The sequence below is a fragment of the Schistocerca piceifrons genome, chromosome 8 (assembly GCF_021461385.2).
Source record: "Schistocerca piceifrons isolate TAMUIC-IGC-003096 chromosome 8, iqSchPice1.1, whole genome shotgun sequence".
In the NCBI taxonomy this organism is placed as follows: domain Eukaryota; kingdom Metazoa; phylum Arthropoda; class Insecta; order Orthoptera; family Acrididae; genus Schistocerca; species Schistocerca piceifrons.
The window spans coordinates 317,188,370-317,209,087 of record NC_060145.1 but is presented as its reverse complement, the minus strand read 5'-3'; the positions used below and the strand labels follow the sequence as shown (position 1 = coordinate 317,209,087).

General features: G+C 43.3%; 1 protein-coding gene across 2 annotated transcripts in view; it reads left to right on the top strand.

The window, feature by feature from the left end:
• LOC124711422 (phosphatidylinositol transfer protein alpha isoform) overlaps positions 1–20,718 on the top strand; it is a 194,296-nt gene that overhangs the window by 155,569 nt on the left and 18,009 nt on the right. For both annotated transcript variants that reach the window (XM_047241488.1, XM_047241487.1), the window contains exon 4: positions 17,439–17,538. In XM_047241488.1, the coding sequence (XP_047097444.1) occupies positions 17,439–17,538 (100 nt within the window). The remainder of the gene's footprint in view (positions 1–17,438; positions 17,539–20,718) is intronic.

The window sequence follows — 20,718 nt, the reverse complement described above, 5'->3', positions numbered from 1 at the left end:
GGTGATAGCTGTGGTGTAAAGGGGGATTAATAAAGTGTGACAGAAATGTTCGAGGAACTGAAATGGAAATCGTAAGAAAAACATCGTTCTCTCGAAACCCTGTTGGATAAACTTAGTGATGTTTTCGAGGAATACATTCTGCTGCTACCATCAATATAGATATCGGACAGGGACTAAGAGCTTAGAATGAAAGATTAGACGCGTGTAGAGGCATATAGTTACACATTTCGTTCTTGCTCATTGAATGAGTAGAATAGTCCAGAAAATGTTGGTATGAAGTAACATCTACCAGGCACTGTACTGTGTATTATGTACATGTGCACTTCTTTGGTTTTTAGTACCTGTTCTTCGGATTATCAGACTACTGCCCGGCGGTTTGTGTGTACACCATCTTCAGTTACACACTTATTCTTGCGACAGTTACGTAAAAGTGCAGCCTTCGATATTATCTTTTACAAGTACTTAACACTTAGCGTGTTGTTTGTAAGTTCCCATGAAAGTTAATCTTTGCCACTTCATCTATGTTGGATATATGATGTGACATAACGTCCGGGAAACAATCACTACGAGCACTAAAGAGGACCATCCTGTCGATATTTGCTGACTGTTATGTTGACGCACTCCTGCAGTCCAGATTTCTTTCGCAGTCTTAAGTTATGGATTTTAGAGCCCATGTCCACTAGACTTTCTGCTTCGAATGATCGTTCCTGAATACTGACCATTCCTTCTTGGAGATACTGTTTACTACTTAGCTAGATGATGGAAGACTGTAGCGAGACTGAAGGAGACAGCACAAGGGTAAGATCTACGCAGTAATTTGCCGGATAGCGCCAGTTTCCGCGAAATCTTATTCATACTTAGCTTCTAAGTGCCTGGCTTCTGTAACAGTTATAATCAACTTTAACCACTGGCGTTTTCGTATTCATCTACACAGGCTTAGCTTCGCGGAGAGTCTCTTTGGCTATCCTAAAACGACGTGAAATTTAACATTTCTCTGAAAGAAATTATGAAGCTTGGTGGCCGTACGTTGCTGACCTCTTGGGTAGCGCGGGTAAATAATCCAAAAGGTCTGTATTTTTCGTTATGTCGTTACGAAAAGACTTTCAAACTGGCTGTGTGTTTTCTACACTGTCCTTCGCCGCTTACAAGAGCCTGAAAACTAGTTTTGCGGTCAGTCAAAAAAGCGATGTAGAACATACCGATCATAATTTCCAGTCTGCAATTCCACATTACCCTTTGTATTCACGAAAGAAAATGTTCCTACTTACACTTTACTCAGCTGGACAAGGGACTATGGCTATAAATAAATTTTGAGTTCCACTTACAAGTATCTTTTGAAAGTTCGCACGCACAATATATAATAATATCCCTTACGGAAACAGCACTATTAACAGTTCAGAGGCGACTGCTAGGGAAGTTACTTGTAAAATGCTCTATCGCCGCGACTTTTAATCACCAAAAGTTAACTGCTCACATTAAAAGTGAAAAATAATCCCGCCGCTTGCCACGCGGTTTTGTCAACATTGCGGGCGGCATACAACAGTTACTTCCGTGAACTCAGCGATCAGTCCTCGCGCGCTCACTACCAGCTTGTACCGAAAACGCATTCAAGTCTATAAAAACCAGTGAAAAAAATGCCAAATATTTTGATTGCATTAAAGTCCGCTCAGCCCTTGACATCATCAGAGGCACAACGCACGTGGACGTTAAATTGTCGCTAACAGATTGGTATCTCGGTGCGAAGTATTTCTTCCCATTACCTCTCTAGCTATATTTATATAAGGGCCCAGGGGACCGCCAAACAGAACATCTATCAACCGCCACAGGCGAAGTTAGCAGTGTCTAATTGACCCCTTTCTCAGACACGTATTAGTAGTTCTGTCGTTTAACAATTTAAGAGTCTTCTTAATTTGTATATAAATTAAGTTTGCTGTAGTTACTGAAAAAGCTTTAGTTAGATTGCATATAACTTTGCCGGTTAGAATGTTTATAACAGAACCGACAGGAGTACACGACCTCTGAATTGCCTCTTCAAGATTGCGTGTAATCATTGTTATGTACAATACAGCCTTGAAACACGGGACAACTGTGTTATTGCATCAATGCAATTGAATGCTGTAATTACAACTTTCTATTAGAAATACAAATGATACTTGATCTAACATGAATAGGCAAGTTTTCAGTCCAAATTTGGTTTTTAATAAATAACATTAATATACACTAAGTTTGGAAAAGTTATTTTAATTTTACTGTTAACATACGGTGCAATCCATCGTACGGTAAGCACAGACGCATTATGATGGCGTGACGCTGCTACTAGTGAACTGGGGTAAGCCCCGATAGTCACTCACTGCTGCCTCTGGATCACAGCGTCTCGGGTTCGATTCCCAGCCGGGTTGGAGATTTGCTCTGTCCTAGGACTGGGTATTTGAGGTGTCGTCACATTTCATCATCATCGTCATCATTTGCGACAGTGGCTAGATGGACTGTGTAAAAATTGGACTGTGTAAAAATTGGACTGTGTAAAAATTGGACTGTGTAAAAATTGGACTGTGTAAAAATTGGACTGTGTAAAAATTGGACTGTGTAAAAATTGGACTGTGTAAAAATTGGACTGTGTAAAAATTGGACTGTGTAAAAATTGGACTGTGTAAAAATTGGACTGTGTAAAAATTGGACTGTGTAAAAATTGGACTGTGTAAAAATTGGACTGTGTAAAAATTGGACTGTGTAAAAATTGGACTGTGTAAAAATTGGACTGTGTAAAAATTGGACTGTGTAAAAATTGGACTGTGTACGGGCGCTGATGATCGCACGAGTTCCTCCACAAACCAGACATTATCACACTCGCTCGCCTCTGTACCTCCACAATGTTACAGCGCTTGTTCCTCCTCACTATGTGACGGTTTAACCATACTTTAACTCAAGTACAAAAAGAACCCATACTGTAGGTCGTAATCTGTAACAAATCAGTTTTCACTCTGTACATTGCTTCTGTACTCTTCGTTTTGCCGGCGATGTGGTAATTGTACCCGGAGACATGAAATATTCCAGTATCGTACTCGCTCATAGTGTCAGCAGCATTATCAGATAGTTAGCTGACGACGATTTTGTCTAAGGAGGGTGTCGTTGGAATTCATGAATACTTACGACCACATTTATAGACTGACGGAAAAAAAGTGCAAGCAAGGGAATTGTGCGACATAATCGAAAGTTCGAAGAAGTGTTTCTGCGTCTGAAAGATGTGTGTTGAAACTTTGCGTCAGTCGCATAAGGGTGGCGCTAGTAGTGCTAATATAGGGATGCAAATCAGGTTTGCCTTAACACATGCTGTAACGCTCGTGAGCATTAGTTACCTTTGAGGTTGGATATGGGGAGCTGGTTAATGCGACAAAGACACCTTTATCAACACCTCGCTGAGTTTGAACGAGATCGTGTAATGGGGCTACTAGAAGCTAGGTGTTCCTTCTGCGTTATTGCTGAAAGACTTGACAGAATGTAGCCACTAGACATGATTACTGGCAGCAGTGCTCACAGGAATATACGGTCACAATAAGACCGGGCTCTGAACAACCACGTCGCACTACCGAGAGGGAAGACATCGTGTTTGGCGTATGCCTCTGGCGCATCGTGCTGCATACGCAGCACCAAATTGAGCAGAAGTTCGCACCACAGTGACACAATGAACTGTTACAAATAGCTAACTTCAAGGACAGGTCCGAGCCAGACGCCCTGTAACATGTGTTCCACCGATCCCAAACCACCGCCATTTGCGACTTCAGTGGGGGTGGAGCGAGAGCTCATCGGAGGGCAGGGCGGAGGTCTGTTAAGTTTTCTAATAAAAGCTGGTCTTGCCTCGGTGCCAGTGATGGCCGTGTGTTGATAGGAGGCGGCCAGTTGAGAGCCTGCAACCTACTGTCTTCGGGCTAGACTGAACCTACACCTGGAGGTACGTTTTGCTGTGCGATTTCGTGTGAGAGCACGAGTACTCTCGTGGTTATCCCAAGTACCATGACTGCAAATTAGTACGTCAGTCGGACGATGCGACGTGTTGTGCTGCCATTCATGAACATTCCAAGGGGTGTTTTCCAATAGGATAACGCTCACCCACATACCGCTGTTGTAACCCAACATGCTCTACAGAGTGTAGACATGTTGCCTTGGCCTGCTTGATCACCAGAGCTGTGTCCAGCCGAGCACATATGATACAACATCGGACAACTCGATGGTCATCCGCAACCAGCATTAGCCGTCCCTCTACTGATCGACCACGTGCAACACGCATGGAACTCCACGACCCAAACGGACATACGGCACCTGTACAGCACAATGCATGCATGTGTGCATGCTTGCATTCAACATTCTGGTGGTTACACCGGTTATTAATGTACCAGCATTTCACAGTTGCAATGACTTACCTCGTGCTTACATTAACCTGTGATCTTACAATGTTAATCATTTAAATGTTATCTACAGTCTGCCCCCGGTAGCTGAATGGTCAGCGTGACGGATTCAGTCCTCTGGGCCCGGGTTCGATTCTCGGCTGGGTCGGGGAATTTTCTCCGCCCAGGGACTGGGTGTTGCGCTGTCATCATCATCATCCTTTCACCCTCATCGACTGCAGGTCGCCGAAGTAGCGTCAAATTGAAAGACCGGCACCAGGCGAACGGTCTGCCCGACGGGGCGCCCTAGCCATGCGATTAGATAATAATAAAAAAGTCTAGACAAATGTACCCCCGGAATCTCATTACTCTACATTATTTTATGGTGTTGCGATTTTTTCCGTCAGTGTACGTGTAGGTTATTGAATTTTATATTTAAATGACATCTATAATCTTGACTTTGAAACCAAGAGGCTTAAGTCTACTTTAAAGTACAGATGTAAAGCCCAACAAGAACCTTATTTGTGCAAAATCCTGTTGGTATTAGAGCGCGTTAATCTGAAACTAAAATCACTATTAAAACAGACAGCGGTTCTCTTCAGAGCCATGAAGAGGGTAGCTGCTGTGATTGTCGATACATCGGTTTCAGTAGTGATTTTAGTTCTACAGTGAGGCGCTCTTATGTCAAGAAAATGTCATTCGGATTGACAGTGGCCTTCCCATTTCAATCAATAGTCTAATTATCTCTAAGAAAATTGTTGTGTGCACTCGTATTTGCAGAGGGTAGGAGGTTTTCGGTGTTAAAAAAGAGGAGTCTGAAGAGATTTAACAAATTCAAAATGTTCTTCCGGAGCAAAATAACAGTATAACAGTGGCGTTTTATAGGATGGATATTATGCGTTAGCACTGAATTGTTGGTTATATAAGAATAAATAGGAAGGGGTAGACGCAGCCTAAACGAAATGTCTAGTTTGTTACGGTCAGAGAGGATGGAGAAAATTAGACAGCAGAAATAAGAATGGTATCCGCCAGAAAGAAGAAAGCGAGTTGTCGTCCTTAAGGACGTCCATGTTGCGATAGCCATACGGGAACTGCGGGAAGGGGATTTCAAAAGTGTATGGGGAAAGGTTGGGTGAGATTTGTCGGAGATAGTGAAGCGAGAAGTCATATCTGGCGATCTCGGAGGCCAAGAACTCAGGGCAGTGTTTTGGGGTCCGGTGGGCCCTATCCAGCGTTGAGCCAGTGTGTCATTGAGCAACTGACAGTGTAGTGGAGCTCCATCCTTTTAAAAAAATGAAGCCTCCTGAAGTTGTGGAAAAAGCCAGCTCTGCAGCGTTTGAAGCTAGCTCAACGCGCGGGATCCCGAGACACAGCCTTGCATTCTTGGTCTCAAAGATCGCCAGATACGACATCATGCGATATTTTTTTCCCCGTACAGAGATATGCTAATGAACGTGTTCATCTCTTGTCTACCTTGTGACATATAAGAAAGCAAGAACAGAATAACAACCCCCATAACTTCTGTAAAAGCAGGTTATTGTGTGAAGTTTATGACGAATTTAGCTATCGTCTAGATTTTGTTCGTGCTGTTGCTGATGGACACTTACAACATTTGTAATAGCGTAGCAAAAACTTGTAAGATTTTGTGTTTGGTAATTTGTCATATTTGTAGTAGGTTTTTTTATCAGTCAATTTGGAATTTTGAAGTCAAATCATTGTTTCTTAAACACACTGTGCTGTTCGCTGCGGTGTACGAAATAATTTGAAGAGCTGCCGAAGTGAGCGCGTTGTATGTGGGGGGCGGTGTGGGATACCGCCATCAGCACGCGCGGGATGACGTCAGAGGGCACTTCACGCGGCGCGGCGCAGCGCGGATCTGCTATCGCTGACGTCAGCCACGGCCAGGGGGCGGGGACAGCCTGGGATGAGCCCCGACCTGTGCCGGCGCCTTGCCCCTCTGCAGCTGAGCGCCAGCGTGCCGGCCAGGTGTGACGGCGGCGGCGTCAAGGCGCTGGACGAATTCTGGGGCGGCACGGCGCGACTCGGGCCATCGATTTGTGGCCTTATAAGGAAATAGGGTGCGTGGCATCCCCGGAGTACGTGAACCCGAGACTCAACTTGCCGCTGCACGGCCTATTGATTTAGCGCCCGGCCCGATTCGCCTCTGTCGGTTTTGTCGCCCGTTTATAGACATCTCACTTAATTCAGCTGACGGGAAGGGGCGGAGTGTGGGTATAGAGCTCTTTCTAATCTCAAAGTTAACCCTGTGGAACTTTGCCCCTTAGGACTTTTAGACTATTTCTCTGCAGGAAAAATGAACATCTAAATTTCTCTGTGGCCGCTCTGATTCCTCTTATTTTATCACAGTGATCATTTCTTTCTTTGTAAGGTGGGTGGGAGTCAGTATATTATTTTGGCATTCAGAGGAGAAAAGCTTTTGTTGTAATTGCGTGAAAAGATTTCGCCACAATGAAAAACGCTTTTGTTGTAATGATGGCCACCCAACTCACTTATCGTATTTGTGACACACACTACTGTACCACACAGTAATGAAAAGTGAGTTGCCCTCTTTAAACATCTGCGATGTCCACTGTGAATCCTATAGGGTAAGAATTCCATACTGCACACCAGTACTCCAGAAGACAGACGGATGGACAAAAACACTTTGTGTTTCTCTTTCCCACAGATTTTTCTACGTGGTGGTTCCAGTCGGTTTATGTTGTTCGTAGTTCTAACTGGTAAGCATTTAGCTGAAATGGCACACATTAAATTTGTGTTATCATCTAACTAAAATATGAAACTTTATAGTACAGCACTCATGTAGTGGACATACCATCTTTCATTGTTAAACGTGAGCTGCCACTTCTTGCAACATGCAGTATTGTCTTCCTAATTTTTATAATGCATTTTGGTCATTTGGTGAATTTACTCCTCAGTAAATCGTAGTACCATTTGCAAAAAGATCTGTTCAGATTGCCACCTAACTCATTTATATAAATTGCTCAAAAGAATTAGGGAAATACTGTTGAATCCTGCCTTGACGTCAAACATGTGTAGTCTAGGATGCCTGCCTTCTCAGATCATTAGACAACATTCAGATAAATCATATTAATGAGTTTTATTACTAAATGAACAATGACAATACTTAACTTCGTCAATAACACAGAAGTGCCGGAAGCAAAGGGTGATAAGCAGATCAGAAATCTCTTAAGTATATACAGTTCCTGATACAAGTGAAGTAATATATCTACATCTACATCCATACTCCACAAGCCACGTGACGATGTGTGGCGGAGGGTACCCTGAGTACCTCTGTCGGTTCTCACTTCTATTCCAGTCTTGTATTGTTCGTGGAAAGAAGGATTGTCTGTATGCTTCTCTGTGGGCTCTAATCTCTCTGATTTTATCCTCATGGTCTCTTCGCGAGATATACGTAGGAGGGAGCTATATACTGCTTGACTCCTCGGTGCAGGTATGTTCTCGAAACTTTAACAGAAGCCCGTACCGAGCTACTGAGCGTCTCTCCTGCAGAGTCTTCCACTGGAGTTTATCTATCATCTCCGTAATGCTTTCGCAATTACTTAATGATCCTGTAACGAAGTGCGCTGCTCTCCGTTGGATCTTCTCTATCTCTTCTATCAAGCGTATCTGGTACGGATCCCACACTGCTGAGCAGTATTCAAGCAGTGGGCGAACAAGAGTACTGTAACCTACTTCCTTTGTTTTCGGATTGCATTTCCTTAGGATTCTTCCAATGAATCTCAGTCTGGCATCTGCTTTACCGACGATCAACTTTATATGATCATTCCGTTTTAAATCACTCCTAATGCGTACTCCACGATAATTTATGGAATTAACTGCTTCCAGTTGCTGACCTGCTATTTTGTAGCTAAATGATAAGGGATCTATCTTTCTATGTTTTCGCAGCACATTACACTTGTCTACATTGAGATTAAATTGCCATTCCCTGCACCATGCGTCAATTCGCTGCAGATCCTCCTGCATTTCAGTACAATTTTCCATTGTTACAACCGCTCGATACACCACAGAATCATCTGCAAAAATCCTCAGTGAACTTCCGATGTCATCCACAAGGTCATTTATGTATATTGTGAATAGCAACGGTCCTATGACACTCCCCTGCAGCACACCTGAAATCACTCTTACTTCGGAAGACTTCTCTCCATTGAGAATGACATGCTGCGTTCTGTTATCTAGGAACTCTTCAATCCAATCACACAATTGGTCTCATAGTCAATATGCTCTTACTTTGTTCATTAAACGACTGTGAGGAACTGTATCGAACGCCTTGCGGAAGTCAAGAAACACGGCATCTACCTGTGAACCCGTGTCTATGGCCCTCTGAGTCTCGTGGATGAATAGTGCGAGCTGGGTTTCACACGACCGTCTTTTTCGAAACCCATGCTGACTCCTACAGAGTAGATTTCTAGTCTCCAGGAAAGTCATTATACTCGAACATAATACGTGTTCCAAAATTCTACAACTGATAGACGTTAGAGATATAGGTCTATAGTTCCGCACATCTGTTCGATGTCCCTTCTTGAAAACGGGGATGACCTGTGCCCTTTTCCAATCCTTTGGAAAGCTACGCTCTTCTAGAGACCTACGGTACACCACTGCAAGAAGGGGGGCAAGTTCCTTCACGTACTCTGTGTAAAATCGAACTGGTATCCCATCAGGTCCAGCAGCCTTTTCTCTTTTGAGCGATTTTAATTGTTTCTCTATCCCTCTGTTGTCTATTTCGATATCTACCATTTTGTCATCTGTGCGACAATCTAGAGAAGGAACTGCAGTGCAGTCTTCCTCTGTGAAACAGCTTTGGAAAAAGACATTTAGTATTTCGGCCAAGTGAAGTAATATAGGTGACTCTTCTATTCAGACCACTAACCGTGAAGCTTCTGTAGATCTGGGCCACGGCCAGTCGCGTGAAGTGCCTATGTTCTCTTTGCATAGAGGCTGCTGCTGTCGCTTTGTCATCCTGGGGAGGGTTCGGTCAGGGTGCAATTGGCTGATGGGTTCTTCACAGCCCTCTCTGCTCTCATGTTCCTGACTGGCGTGCCGGTGCTTGACTTTATGCCATAACAAATATGACTCTGAGTGTCTGCCCTAAATCCACTAAGCAATAATTGAGGACTGGGTAAGTTACCAGTTTGTATCTTTATCTTTCACAAATTAAGTGCACTACAAAACAACATTACCTCCTCAGTCACTTACATGCAAAGAATTGAAATGACTGACAAGTATCAAAAACATCCCATCATCGTGGATGCTTTTCTCTGGACTTTTGAGAGCTTCCGTAATGTGTATGCCATCTGTGAGCTCTGTACAAGTCTGTCGAGTTAACCCTGTAGTATAAGTTCCCAGCCTTCAGAGAGCCCATGCGTATGCTTGGAGAGTCTGAGGTGGAACAGGACGTCCACAAACACATCCGTCAAGCAGGCCTCACACATACAAGATGGGATTTAGGTCGGGACTCAGCTCTGGCCATTCCATTACCTCAATGTCCAGGCTTTGCAAGACATCCCTGCTGACACTCGCTACATGGCCACTACCAAATGCAGCAGCTGCCACATGGTTCAACAGGATCTGTTTGCTGTAGTGCCTGACAGTAAGGTGACTGTGGACAAGGAGATCCACATGGCTATCAGCACAGGATCTCCACAATGTAACAGAAACATAGACAACTCTATTTGCTGGACAACATTTGGCAGGTACTGCTCACCACGTACCTCTGCACATGAACACAGCTATCACCTTGCATTGAAGGTATCTTCACTCATCTGTGAATAACGTATTTCACCAATGAAGTAGCTGTCACTTAGTGTGAGAATGGCAGGTCTGAAGACAAGCTGCAAGATGATGTCATGTCCAGCAGAGTACTTAAACAGGATGCCTCTGCTTGAACAAGGTACCTCTGTTGTAAGGTCCTTTCTTGTAACCTGATCTTTACAGTCTTATTGGACACAGTGGCTCCTATGGCCCACCTGAGGTCATTTTGCAGTGCTGACAGTATCCGTATGATGCAGAGATAGCCAGACGTCAGTCATTACATGTAGTTGTAATACGTCGGCAACCTTGTCCAGCTTATCTTGTGTATTGGCATGCCTCCATGTAGTATGTTCACAACCTGTGGATGACGCCCAGAGTGTCATTTGCATCTGCAGTAACATGACAGAATGTCCATTCTTTTTAGATCAAACTGACTGCCCTTGTGCAACTTATCCTGAGTCAAGATGTCGCATTGCATATGCTTGGTTTAATACAATGCCCCCCCCCCCCCAATGCGGTTCCGGGCGTTAGAATAGGACCGAGGTATTCCTGCCCACCGTAAGAGGCAACAAAAAGGAGTCTCATATGTTTCAGCCTTGATGTGATGGTCCCCTGTAGGGTTTGACCTCCATTTTTCAAAATTTTCCCGAAGAGTGCCTTACATGGTGCATAGTGTCCATCATGTACTGAGATCTTTCACATCCTCCATCAATGTGGAACTTCACTTCCACTCATTCTCCAGCTGTAGGGTGAGGTCACCCTCCTGGGTGAGTTTTCCTCCATCATCTGTGCAGTATCGTTTTCTGTGCTGTCAACGATAATGGACTACTTAGCTCGTTTGCGCCAGATATCCAGCATGGTAGCCAGTCCATTGTGGTGTGGCCACCATGCACCCTGTTGGTTGTAGCCCCCTGACCACACAGAGATTGCTCTGCTGATGCCTGTGCCATTAAGTCCCCACGTATGCCAAGGAGTAGACGCCCATTACCCTGGGGCATTGGGACTCCCAGCAATTGCCATCCTGTCGGGTAGCCTTTGCTGCCGCTGGGTGGCGCCCGTGGGGAGGGCCCCTGATCAGAGTGTATGCCGTCAGGGCAGATGGCACACCATGAAGCATAGTAAATCATCTCTTGCTGGTGGTTAAACGCCAGAAGTCTCTAAGCGATCAAGGTCTAACTTCAGTGTTAAAAAATATGACCCTCCTCAGTTATAAGGGATATTACAGGAACTGTAGCAACAACAACAATGTGTCTGGTGGAGTTTGCATCTATGTCCTGAACTCAGTATGTAGTGAGCTTGTGCCCCTTCAAACCCCTCTTGAAGCTTTGGCTGGCAGGATAAGAACAATGCAGGAAATAACTGTCTGCAATGTATATCTTCTTCCAGATGACCTGAACATATTGGCTACACTGATTGATCAACTCCCTAAACCTTTCCCACTTCTGGGACATTTTAATGTGCAATAACTCCTAGTTTGGGTGGCGTCCTGCTTATAGGTTGAGGTAGGGAGGTCGAAAATTTACTATCACAACTCGACCTCTGTCTCTTAAATACAGGTTTACAGGTGCCCCCACACTTTCTGTTATGGCACATGGCCTATATTCAGCCATTGATCTCTTGGTTTGAGTCCTGGCCTTCTCCCATATTTCCACTGGAGAGCAAATGATGACCTGTGTGGTAGTGACGACTTCCCCACTTTCCTGTCACTCCTGGCGTCATGCCCACGGATGCCTACCCAGACGGGCTTTAAACAAGGCAGACTGGGAAGTCTTCTCTTCTGCTGCCACCACTGAATCTCCCCCACATGGAGCCATCGATTTTTTTCGTTGAGCAGGTCACTACAGCGATTGTTTCTGTGGCGGAAAATGCGATCCTTTGTTCTTTAGGGTGCCTCCGGCGAAAGACAGTCCCTTGGTGGCCAGCGGAAGTCGCTGAGGCAATTAAAGAGTGTCAGCAAGCTCTACAGCAACATAAGTGACACCCTTCCCTAGACCACTTAATAGCCATTAAGCGGCTCTGTGTTTGCGTTCGCCAGCTTATAAAACGACAGAAACAGGAGTGTTGGGAGAGGTAAATGTCGACCATTGGGTGCCATATATCACCTTCCCAAGTCTGGATGAAGATCAGATGTCTTTTTGGGCATTAACATTAATGATGTGTTACCTAGTGATGCAAATGCGATTGCCGAGCACTCTGCTTAGCACTATGCTCGAGCCTCTGCGTCAGAGAACTACCCCCCTAGCCTTTCACACCCTCAAATGGCGGATGGAAAGGAAAGTCCTCTTGTTCGCTACACGCCATGCCTATAACACCCCTTTTCCAAAGTGGGAGCTCCTCAGTGCCCATGCATATTGCCCCGACACAGCTCCTGGGCCAGATCGAATCCACAGACAATTGATTAAACATCTCTCATCTGACTACAAGCGACATCTCCTCGTCATCTTCAATCGGATCTGGTGGGGTGGTGTCTTTCCATTGCAGTGGTAGGAGAGCACCATCATTCTGGAGCTCAAACCTGGTCAAAACCCACTTTATGTTGATAGCTACCGGTCCCCACCACCTCACCAACTTTCTGTGTAAGCTGCTGGAACATATGGTGCATCAGTGGTTGGGTTGGGTCCTGGAGTAACGTGGCCTACTGGCTCCATGTCAGGGCATCTTCCATCAGGGTCGCTCTACCACTGATAATCTTGTTCCCCTCGAGTGTGCCATCTAAACAGACTTCTCCAGATGCCAACATCTGTTTGCCATCTTTTTTACTTACGTAATGCATACGACATGACCTGGTGACGTCATATCCTTGCCACATTGTATAAGTGGGGTCTCCGGGGCCCGCTCCCAATTTTCATTGAAAGCTTCCTGTCACTCTGTACTTTCCCTGTCCAAGTCAGTGCCTTCCATAGTTCCCCCTGTATTCAGTAGAATGGTGTTCCGCAAGGCTCCGTACTGAGTCTCTATTTTTAGTGGCTATTAATGGTCTAGCAGCAGTTGTAGGGCCATTGGTCTCACCTTCTCTGTATGCAGATGACTTCTGCATTTCGTACTGCTCCTCCAGTACTGATGTTGCTGAGTGGCGCCTGCAGGGAGCTCTAGACCATGGCTTAAAGTTTTCAGCCACGAAGTCATTGCATTTCAGTCGGTGTTGTGTCATTCATCCAGAATCAGAATTTTACCTTAATGACGATCCACTCACTGTACTGGAGAAATATCGATTCTTAGGACTGGTTTTTGACTACCAATTGACTTGGTTACTTCACCTTCGTTAGCTTCAGTGGCAGTGTTGGCAGCACCTCAATGCCCTCTGCTGCCTGAGCAGCACCAACTGGGGTACAGATCGCTCTACACTGCTGCTGCTCTACAGCTTGTTCAGTCTCGCATTGACCATGGGAGTCTAGTTTATGGTTCAGCTGCACCCTCAGCGTTGCATTTACTCAACCCAGTGCACCACTGTGGCATTTGCCTAGCGATGGGACCTTTTAGAACGAGTCCGGTGACCAGTGTCCTGCTGGAGGTCGGAGTCCCTCCATTGAAGGTTAGGCATGCACAACTGCTCGCCACTTATGTTGCACATGTTCATAGTTCTTCTGCGCATATGAATAGTCTCCTTTTCCCAACCATGGCAGTTCATCTCCTGCTTCAGCGGCTCGGGTCAGGGATTAAGATTGCAGTTCGCATCCGGTCCCTTTTGTCTGAACTGGAGTCCTTTCTGTTACCACCTCTCCTCGACGTCCATTCACGTACACCTCCGTGGTGGACACCTAGGCTGCAGATTCTTCTGGACCTTTCACATGGCCCTAAGGACTCCGTTAACCCTGCGGCTCTCTGCTATCACTTCCTCTCAATTCTTGACATGTACCAGGACCATGAAGTGGTTTACACTGATGGCTGATGGTCTCAAATGCTTTCCGTATGTTCGTGGAGGACATATTGAACAGCACTCCTTGCCATATGGCAGATGGCAGGCTGGCCAAAGAGGCTACGTGGAAACTGCTTCTGGAGATGGGCATCTCCGAAACTGACCTACGTTCTGTCATACACCACATGATTTTTCGGCTTTGGGAGACCTAATGGCATGACAGTACAAACAACAAACTGAGTGTCATTAAGGAGACTACAAACGTGTGGAAGTCTTCCATGTGGTCCTCTCACAGCGAATCAGTTGTCCTCTGCCGGCTCCACATTGGCCATATGTGGCTAACGCATGGTTACCTCTTCCATCGCGAGGACCCACCTCAGTGTCACTGTGGCTGACAAATGACAGTCATCGACCTCTTGTTGCACTGCCAACTTTTAGCCGCTCTGCGGCAGACTTTTAACTTTCCCAGCACCCTGCCTTCAATATTGGACGACAGTGCCTCAGCAGCAGCTTTCGTTTTCATTTTATTCGTGAGGGTGGGTTTTATCATTTGATCTAAGTTTTAGTGTATGTCCTTTGTCACTCTGTGCCCTCCACCCTAGTGCTTTTAGGGTGGAGGTTTTAATGTGTAGCAGAGTGGCTGGCTTCTCGCTTTTATTCTCACGGCCAGCCGGCCATGGTAATGTGCTCTCTTGTTTTGATTTCTGCTACATGTTTCTTGTGTCTCTCTGTGGTTTTCTTGTCCAATTTTGTCCATTTTAGTGTTTCTTGCACTTCTGTCATTCTTGTGGTTTTCTCCTTCCTTCTACGTGTGTTTTGTATGTCTCGATTATTTTGCTCCCACCCTTGTGGAATTATTTTAATCGGAACGAGGGACCAATGACCTAGCAGTTTGGTCCCTCCCTCCCTCTTTTAAACCAACCAACCAATACAATGTCCCCGAATAACTGCCACCTGTGTACTTTACTGGAAAATGCTGGGACACAGATATTCACTTTCTTAAGAGCCGCCTAACACTGGAATTCACAATGCAGCCAACAGATGACAGATGATTTTAATTGTTGTACATGGAAGTGCAGATCTCAGGCTATGCAATGAGACTACAGGTACTGCCTGTATCAAAATAGATTTAACACAGTGGACATCGATATATGTATTCCCCTAATAGTTTTGAACAGTAGGTTAAGAGCAGTAGAAGAACTTGAACATCTGGGTATCCAAGATATAACTTTGATTCCACTACATGATTTCCCTCAAATTATTACAAACCATCACCTTTCTGACTGAAAGAGACCCTCGGTGTGCCCTTTGTTAATACAGGGATCAAACTAAATATTATGAAAACCTTGATGCAAATGTCAGATTGTTTTTAGGCTTGTGTGTTCTATGCTGGTGTATTAGAACATCTCATATTTCTGATCTACAAAGTGGTGGCAAGTTGTTGGTGCCCTGTTTGTTGGTACATCTTTAGCAATAGCCTCAACTCTACTGGGTTGCCCACAAGTTTTGTAATGGTGCCAGGACAGCATGCAGACTACATGGGAAAACATGCCCCGGAAAGTTCAATTTTTCTTCCACAGTTGCAGCTATCAGATAGACAATTACCAAACAAAGAATACTGAGCTCAAACTATGTCTAAGGGAACAACATTAATAAACTCATTGCAGCCATAACTGTCTTATGAAATATGGGTGGTGGAGAGTAGTTAGCAGTTGATGCTACATTAACAATAATATCAACAGAGATGAAACAACAGCCCAGAATCTTGGCATTTGCCTAAACCACTTTTTGATGCAATTGTAAACCTACATCTGGATGGTAGAATGAGGATTTGAAATGTGCTCCTCTAGAATGGGATTCCAGTGTTGTAACAACTGTGTCACATCATGCACTCATTTGTGCTACAGCTGCTTTGTCAAATTTTCTGTAAAACCAGTGAATGCAAAACGAGTGTCCCCTGTGACAGGAGTGGCACAACACTGGGAATATCTATCAATGAAATCATGTAATGTAGGATACACACTTGGGGGTCAGAAGTTCCTGACTGTAAATAGTACATTATTATTTTCAAATATAGACGTATTTTTGTGGCATGGTTATATCAGCACCCTAAAGAAACCAGTGTTTTCATTCACAATGTTCTTTATTTTTGTATTGTTTGCAACACAGTCACATGAGAATTTCACAATGTTGTAGCCAGTTTCAACCTGCAAGTTGACTAACAGACTAAAGACACATGCTGTATGTGGTATCCATTGCATTATCACCAATAGTCAGTCCAACAGAAACTGCTTTTAGCATGTGCCTTTAGCGTGAAGATGAATGCTGGCTGGTTCAAACTGGTCACAACATGGTAAATAATATATTTTACTTTTTCCAAATTGAGAATATTTTCATCATTTCTTTGCACATTAATTCAGTGTGCCATTTTTCTGCTCTGTGAAGGAGTGTATTGGCTTTAGCAAAGAATATGTTCTCCTCACTTCAATTTAGCATAATTCGTGGACCAAAAGTCAGGTACAGTTTGGCTCAATGATTGTATTAATATTCTTAGACACACAGTGATTTTTATCCTGTAGTCTTCATGTTGGACTAATATTACCATCATGCTGAGTTCTCTTTTCTCTATTATCTAGCAGCAGTGGCAATGTAACTTCACATACAGGTATTCACATCTGTGAAAACAGCAGTTATCTCAGTAAATCCCCAACTCCTTTTTTGAAACTATCCTGTTTGTTATATTGGTCATTTGAAGGAAAGAAGCCACTACTATAACAATTATTAATATTTCACAGTTGAAACACAGGTGCTGCTCTGATTTCCCTTTATTTTTTTGTGACTTGACACATTATTAATTAAAATGGAAGCTCACAAGCAAAAGAGGAATAGCCCCTTGAACTGATTGACAAAAATGACAGTTCAGATACTTCATAGAAATGCTTATGTATTTTGGTGAAACTTTCTCTTTCTGAAAAATTGGTGCACTCACTGCTACAGCAAAACATTGGCTTTAGCCAGATCATGGATCATGGTGGTTGTAAACACCCCCCCCCCCCCCCCCCCCCAAAAAAATAAAAAAATTACACCTTGGAATTTATATAATGGCCTTCACAAACTTCAGAAGGCAACAAATTATATCAGAAAATTGAAAATATAAAGGAAATATTTATGGTTACAATCATTCACTCTGAAAACCCCAGTTTGATGCTGCTGCTACAATTACTATTATTATTACCATCATCATCAAGTTAACTACTGAACCTATGCTGTTCATTGATACACATCTGTTGTTGATAAAATTGTAAAATGCAAAACAGTTTACTAATTTGCAATAGAGTAATTGTTTTTTAGATCTGATGAACTTTTTGTGCACACATCTTGCTAATAGATTTATTTTATTTCTCTTCCAGTAAAGTTCCAGCCTTTATAAGGCTACTTGCACCAAAGGGCTCTCTAGAAATTCATGAAGAGGCATGGAATGCTTATCCTTATTGCAAAACAGTCATATCTGTAAGTATAAGATCTGTAGTCTCTTTCTGTGATATAATAGAATCTCTCTCTCTCTCTCTCTCTCTCTCTCTCTCTCTCTGTCTGTGTGTGTGTGTGTGTGTGTGTGTGTGTGTGTGTGTGTGTGTGTGTGTGTGTGTGTGTGAAGTGAAATTAGAAAAAAAGTAATTAGAAAAAAATTTAATTACTTTTTTTTCTTCCAGTGTTTCAGCTCAATTAGAATAGTCTGTGAGAAATGTATAGGTAGATAGTGAAAAGAGTAAGTTGCCATGAACAATTCACTTAAAGGATTATTCTCATCAGAATCTGCAGCAGGACAAACATCAACAACAGTAGTCGAGGTACACATACTGAAGCCACAAGCAGGAGATGAAGAGGTAGAGAAAGTATTTGAGGATGTGTAATGTGTAATGTGGTATGTAAAGGGAGATGACAATCTAATACCTGTGAGGAATATGAACACTGTTGTAGGTAACAGTGTTAAGAACATATTTAATAGAGAATACTATCTTGGCAGCATGTATGAGAAAGGAGAGAAGCTCCTTAAGTTCCGCAATAAATTGTGACTGGTGTAGCAAATGCACTGCTCAAGAATTAAGAGGTAGTGGTGTAGGCATAGTGTTCTGATTGGAAAAGATGTAAGGTGAGGATGCAGTCTTTCTGACATACATATTTAGTATGTCTACATCTACATCATACTTTGAGAGCTACCTAATGGTGTGTGTGATAGAGGGTACTTCTCATACCACTAATAGATCTCCCCCACCCCCTTCCCTGTTCCACTCCAGATGGGGCATGGGAGCAGTGATTGTCAGTAATCTTCTGTATTCTCGAATTTTTACATCATGTTCATTTCCTGAGGTGCATGTGGGAGGAAGTAATAAGTTTTCTGGCTCTTTCTAGAAAATACTCTCTCAAAATTACAATGTTAAACCTTTCTCCTTGATGCACAATGCTTCTCTTGTAGTGCGTGCCACTGGAGTTTGTTGAGCATCTTTCTGATACGCTCGTGCCGGCAAATGATCCCGTGGTGAAATGCTTCGCTCTTTGTTGGAGCTTCTCTATATCCTCTACCAGTCCTACCTGGTAAGAGTCCCAGGTTCACCAAAATGCTAAAGACTTGGTGGAACAATTGGCTTTAAAGCCACCTCCTTCATGGATGGAGTTAAATTTCTTTAGCAGTCTTAATGTAAATCTGCCTAGCATCTGCATTTCCTACTATTTGTTTTATGTGGTCATTCCATTTAAGGTTGCTCTGGACAGTTACGCCTAGATATTTTAAGTAGTTGTTGTTTCCAGCAGTTTCTCATCAATAGTGTAGATATACAGTAGTGAATTCCTTTTCCTATGTTTATGCAATATATTACATTTATTTACATTAAGGGTCAACTGCCAGAGCCTGCACTATTATCAGTCCTCTGCATGCCACTCCGAAAATCAGTACTGTCTTGTGGTGTTGTTACTTTCGTACAGACAACTGCATTGTCTGCGAGCAGTCTTAAAGAGCTTCTGATGTCTTATACTAGATCATTTACGTACATTGTAAACAGTAAAGGTCCTGTCACAATTGCACTTCCCTGGAGTATTCCCAAACTTACCTTTACATCTGTTGATTTTTTTTGTGTTAAAATGACTTGAGTTCTATCTGCAAGGAAGTTGTGAATCCAGTGGCAAATCTGGTCCAGTACTGAGTAAGCTCGTATTTATTTCACTGAAGGGCAGTGCACGATGGTGTCAAAATGCCTTCCTGAAGTCAAGGAACACAGCATCAGCTTGCGTTGTCTATGGCACTTCGGATGTCGTGGAGGAACAGTCAGCAGAGTTTTACAACATCCTTGTTTGTAGAATCCATGTTGATTTTTGCAGAGGAGTTTTTTGGTCTCCAAAAAGTCATAATTCTTCAGCATAATACATGTTCCATAATGCTACAGAAGATTGATGTTGCTGATACAGGCCTGTATTGTGTGCATGTGGCCTGCACTTTTCACTAGTCACTAGGCATCTTTTATTACTGCAGCAATCTAGGACAAACTGTTGCTAGAAGGAAAGCAAGTTCTTTAATATGATCTACATAGAATATTACAGGTATATCATCTGGTCCTGATGCCTTTCCACTGCTAAACTATTGTAGTTTCTCTTCAGTTTCATGATTGGCTATCTCAGTATCTTCCATTTCGACATTCATACAAGGATTGAAAGGAGAGACCATGTTCCAATCACCCAGTTGAAATAATTGTGAAAGAGTCAATTCAGTTCTTCAGACTTCTCTGTGCTATCTAACGTTCGATGCCAGTATGGTAACTGGATGAGTGAATAGATGATTTTGATCTATTCTCTGATTTTATATAAGACCAAAACCTCTTGGGATCCATTGAAAAAGTATTGAATGAAATGAAAGTTCAGGAGTGGGATTAAAATTCAGGGTGAAAGATGATCAACGATAAGTTATTGATGGCACTGCTCTGCTGTCCTCAGTGAAAATGAGAAAGAATTGCAGGACGTGTTGAATGGTATTAACAGTCCCATGAACACAGAGTATGGACTGAGAGTAAGTCAAAGAAAGATGGATATAATGAGGAGTAGGAGAAAGGAGATTGCTCATAAAATTTACGTCAAAATTAGAGATTACATAGTAGACAAAGTGGAGCAATTTTGCTCCCTCAGAGGTAAAACGATACATGAGAGCAAAACAAGCTGGATATGAGAAGCATTCTTGCACAGAAAAAGAGCATCCTCACTACAAGAAATAGTCATATCAACCAAAGGCCCTACTTTGAGAAATATGCAGCCTGGAGCACAGAATTATATGGAAGTTAATCGTGGGCAGTGAGAGACCAGGGAAAGAAGATAACGGAGGTGTTTGAGATATGGTGTTATGGAATGATGCTGAAAATGAAGTGAACTGATAATAAATGAAGTTCTTTGCAAAATTGGCAGGCATAGAATTGTGTGGGAAACACTGACTAGAAGAAAGTACAGGATGATAGGACATGTTAAGATATGGGGAATAATCTTCACAATACTAGAGGGAGCCATATTGGGCAAAAAGCTACAGGATGAAAGAGAGACTGGAAAATATCCAACAAGTGAGGAGAGAAGGTTCAAGTGCTACTCCTAGGTGAAGAGGTTGGGAAGGAAGGGGAGCTGTAGTAGGCTGAATCACATCAGTTGGTAGACTGAATA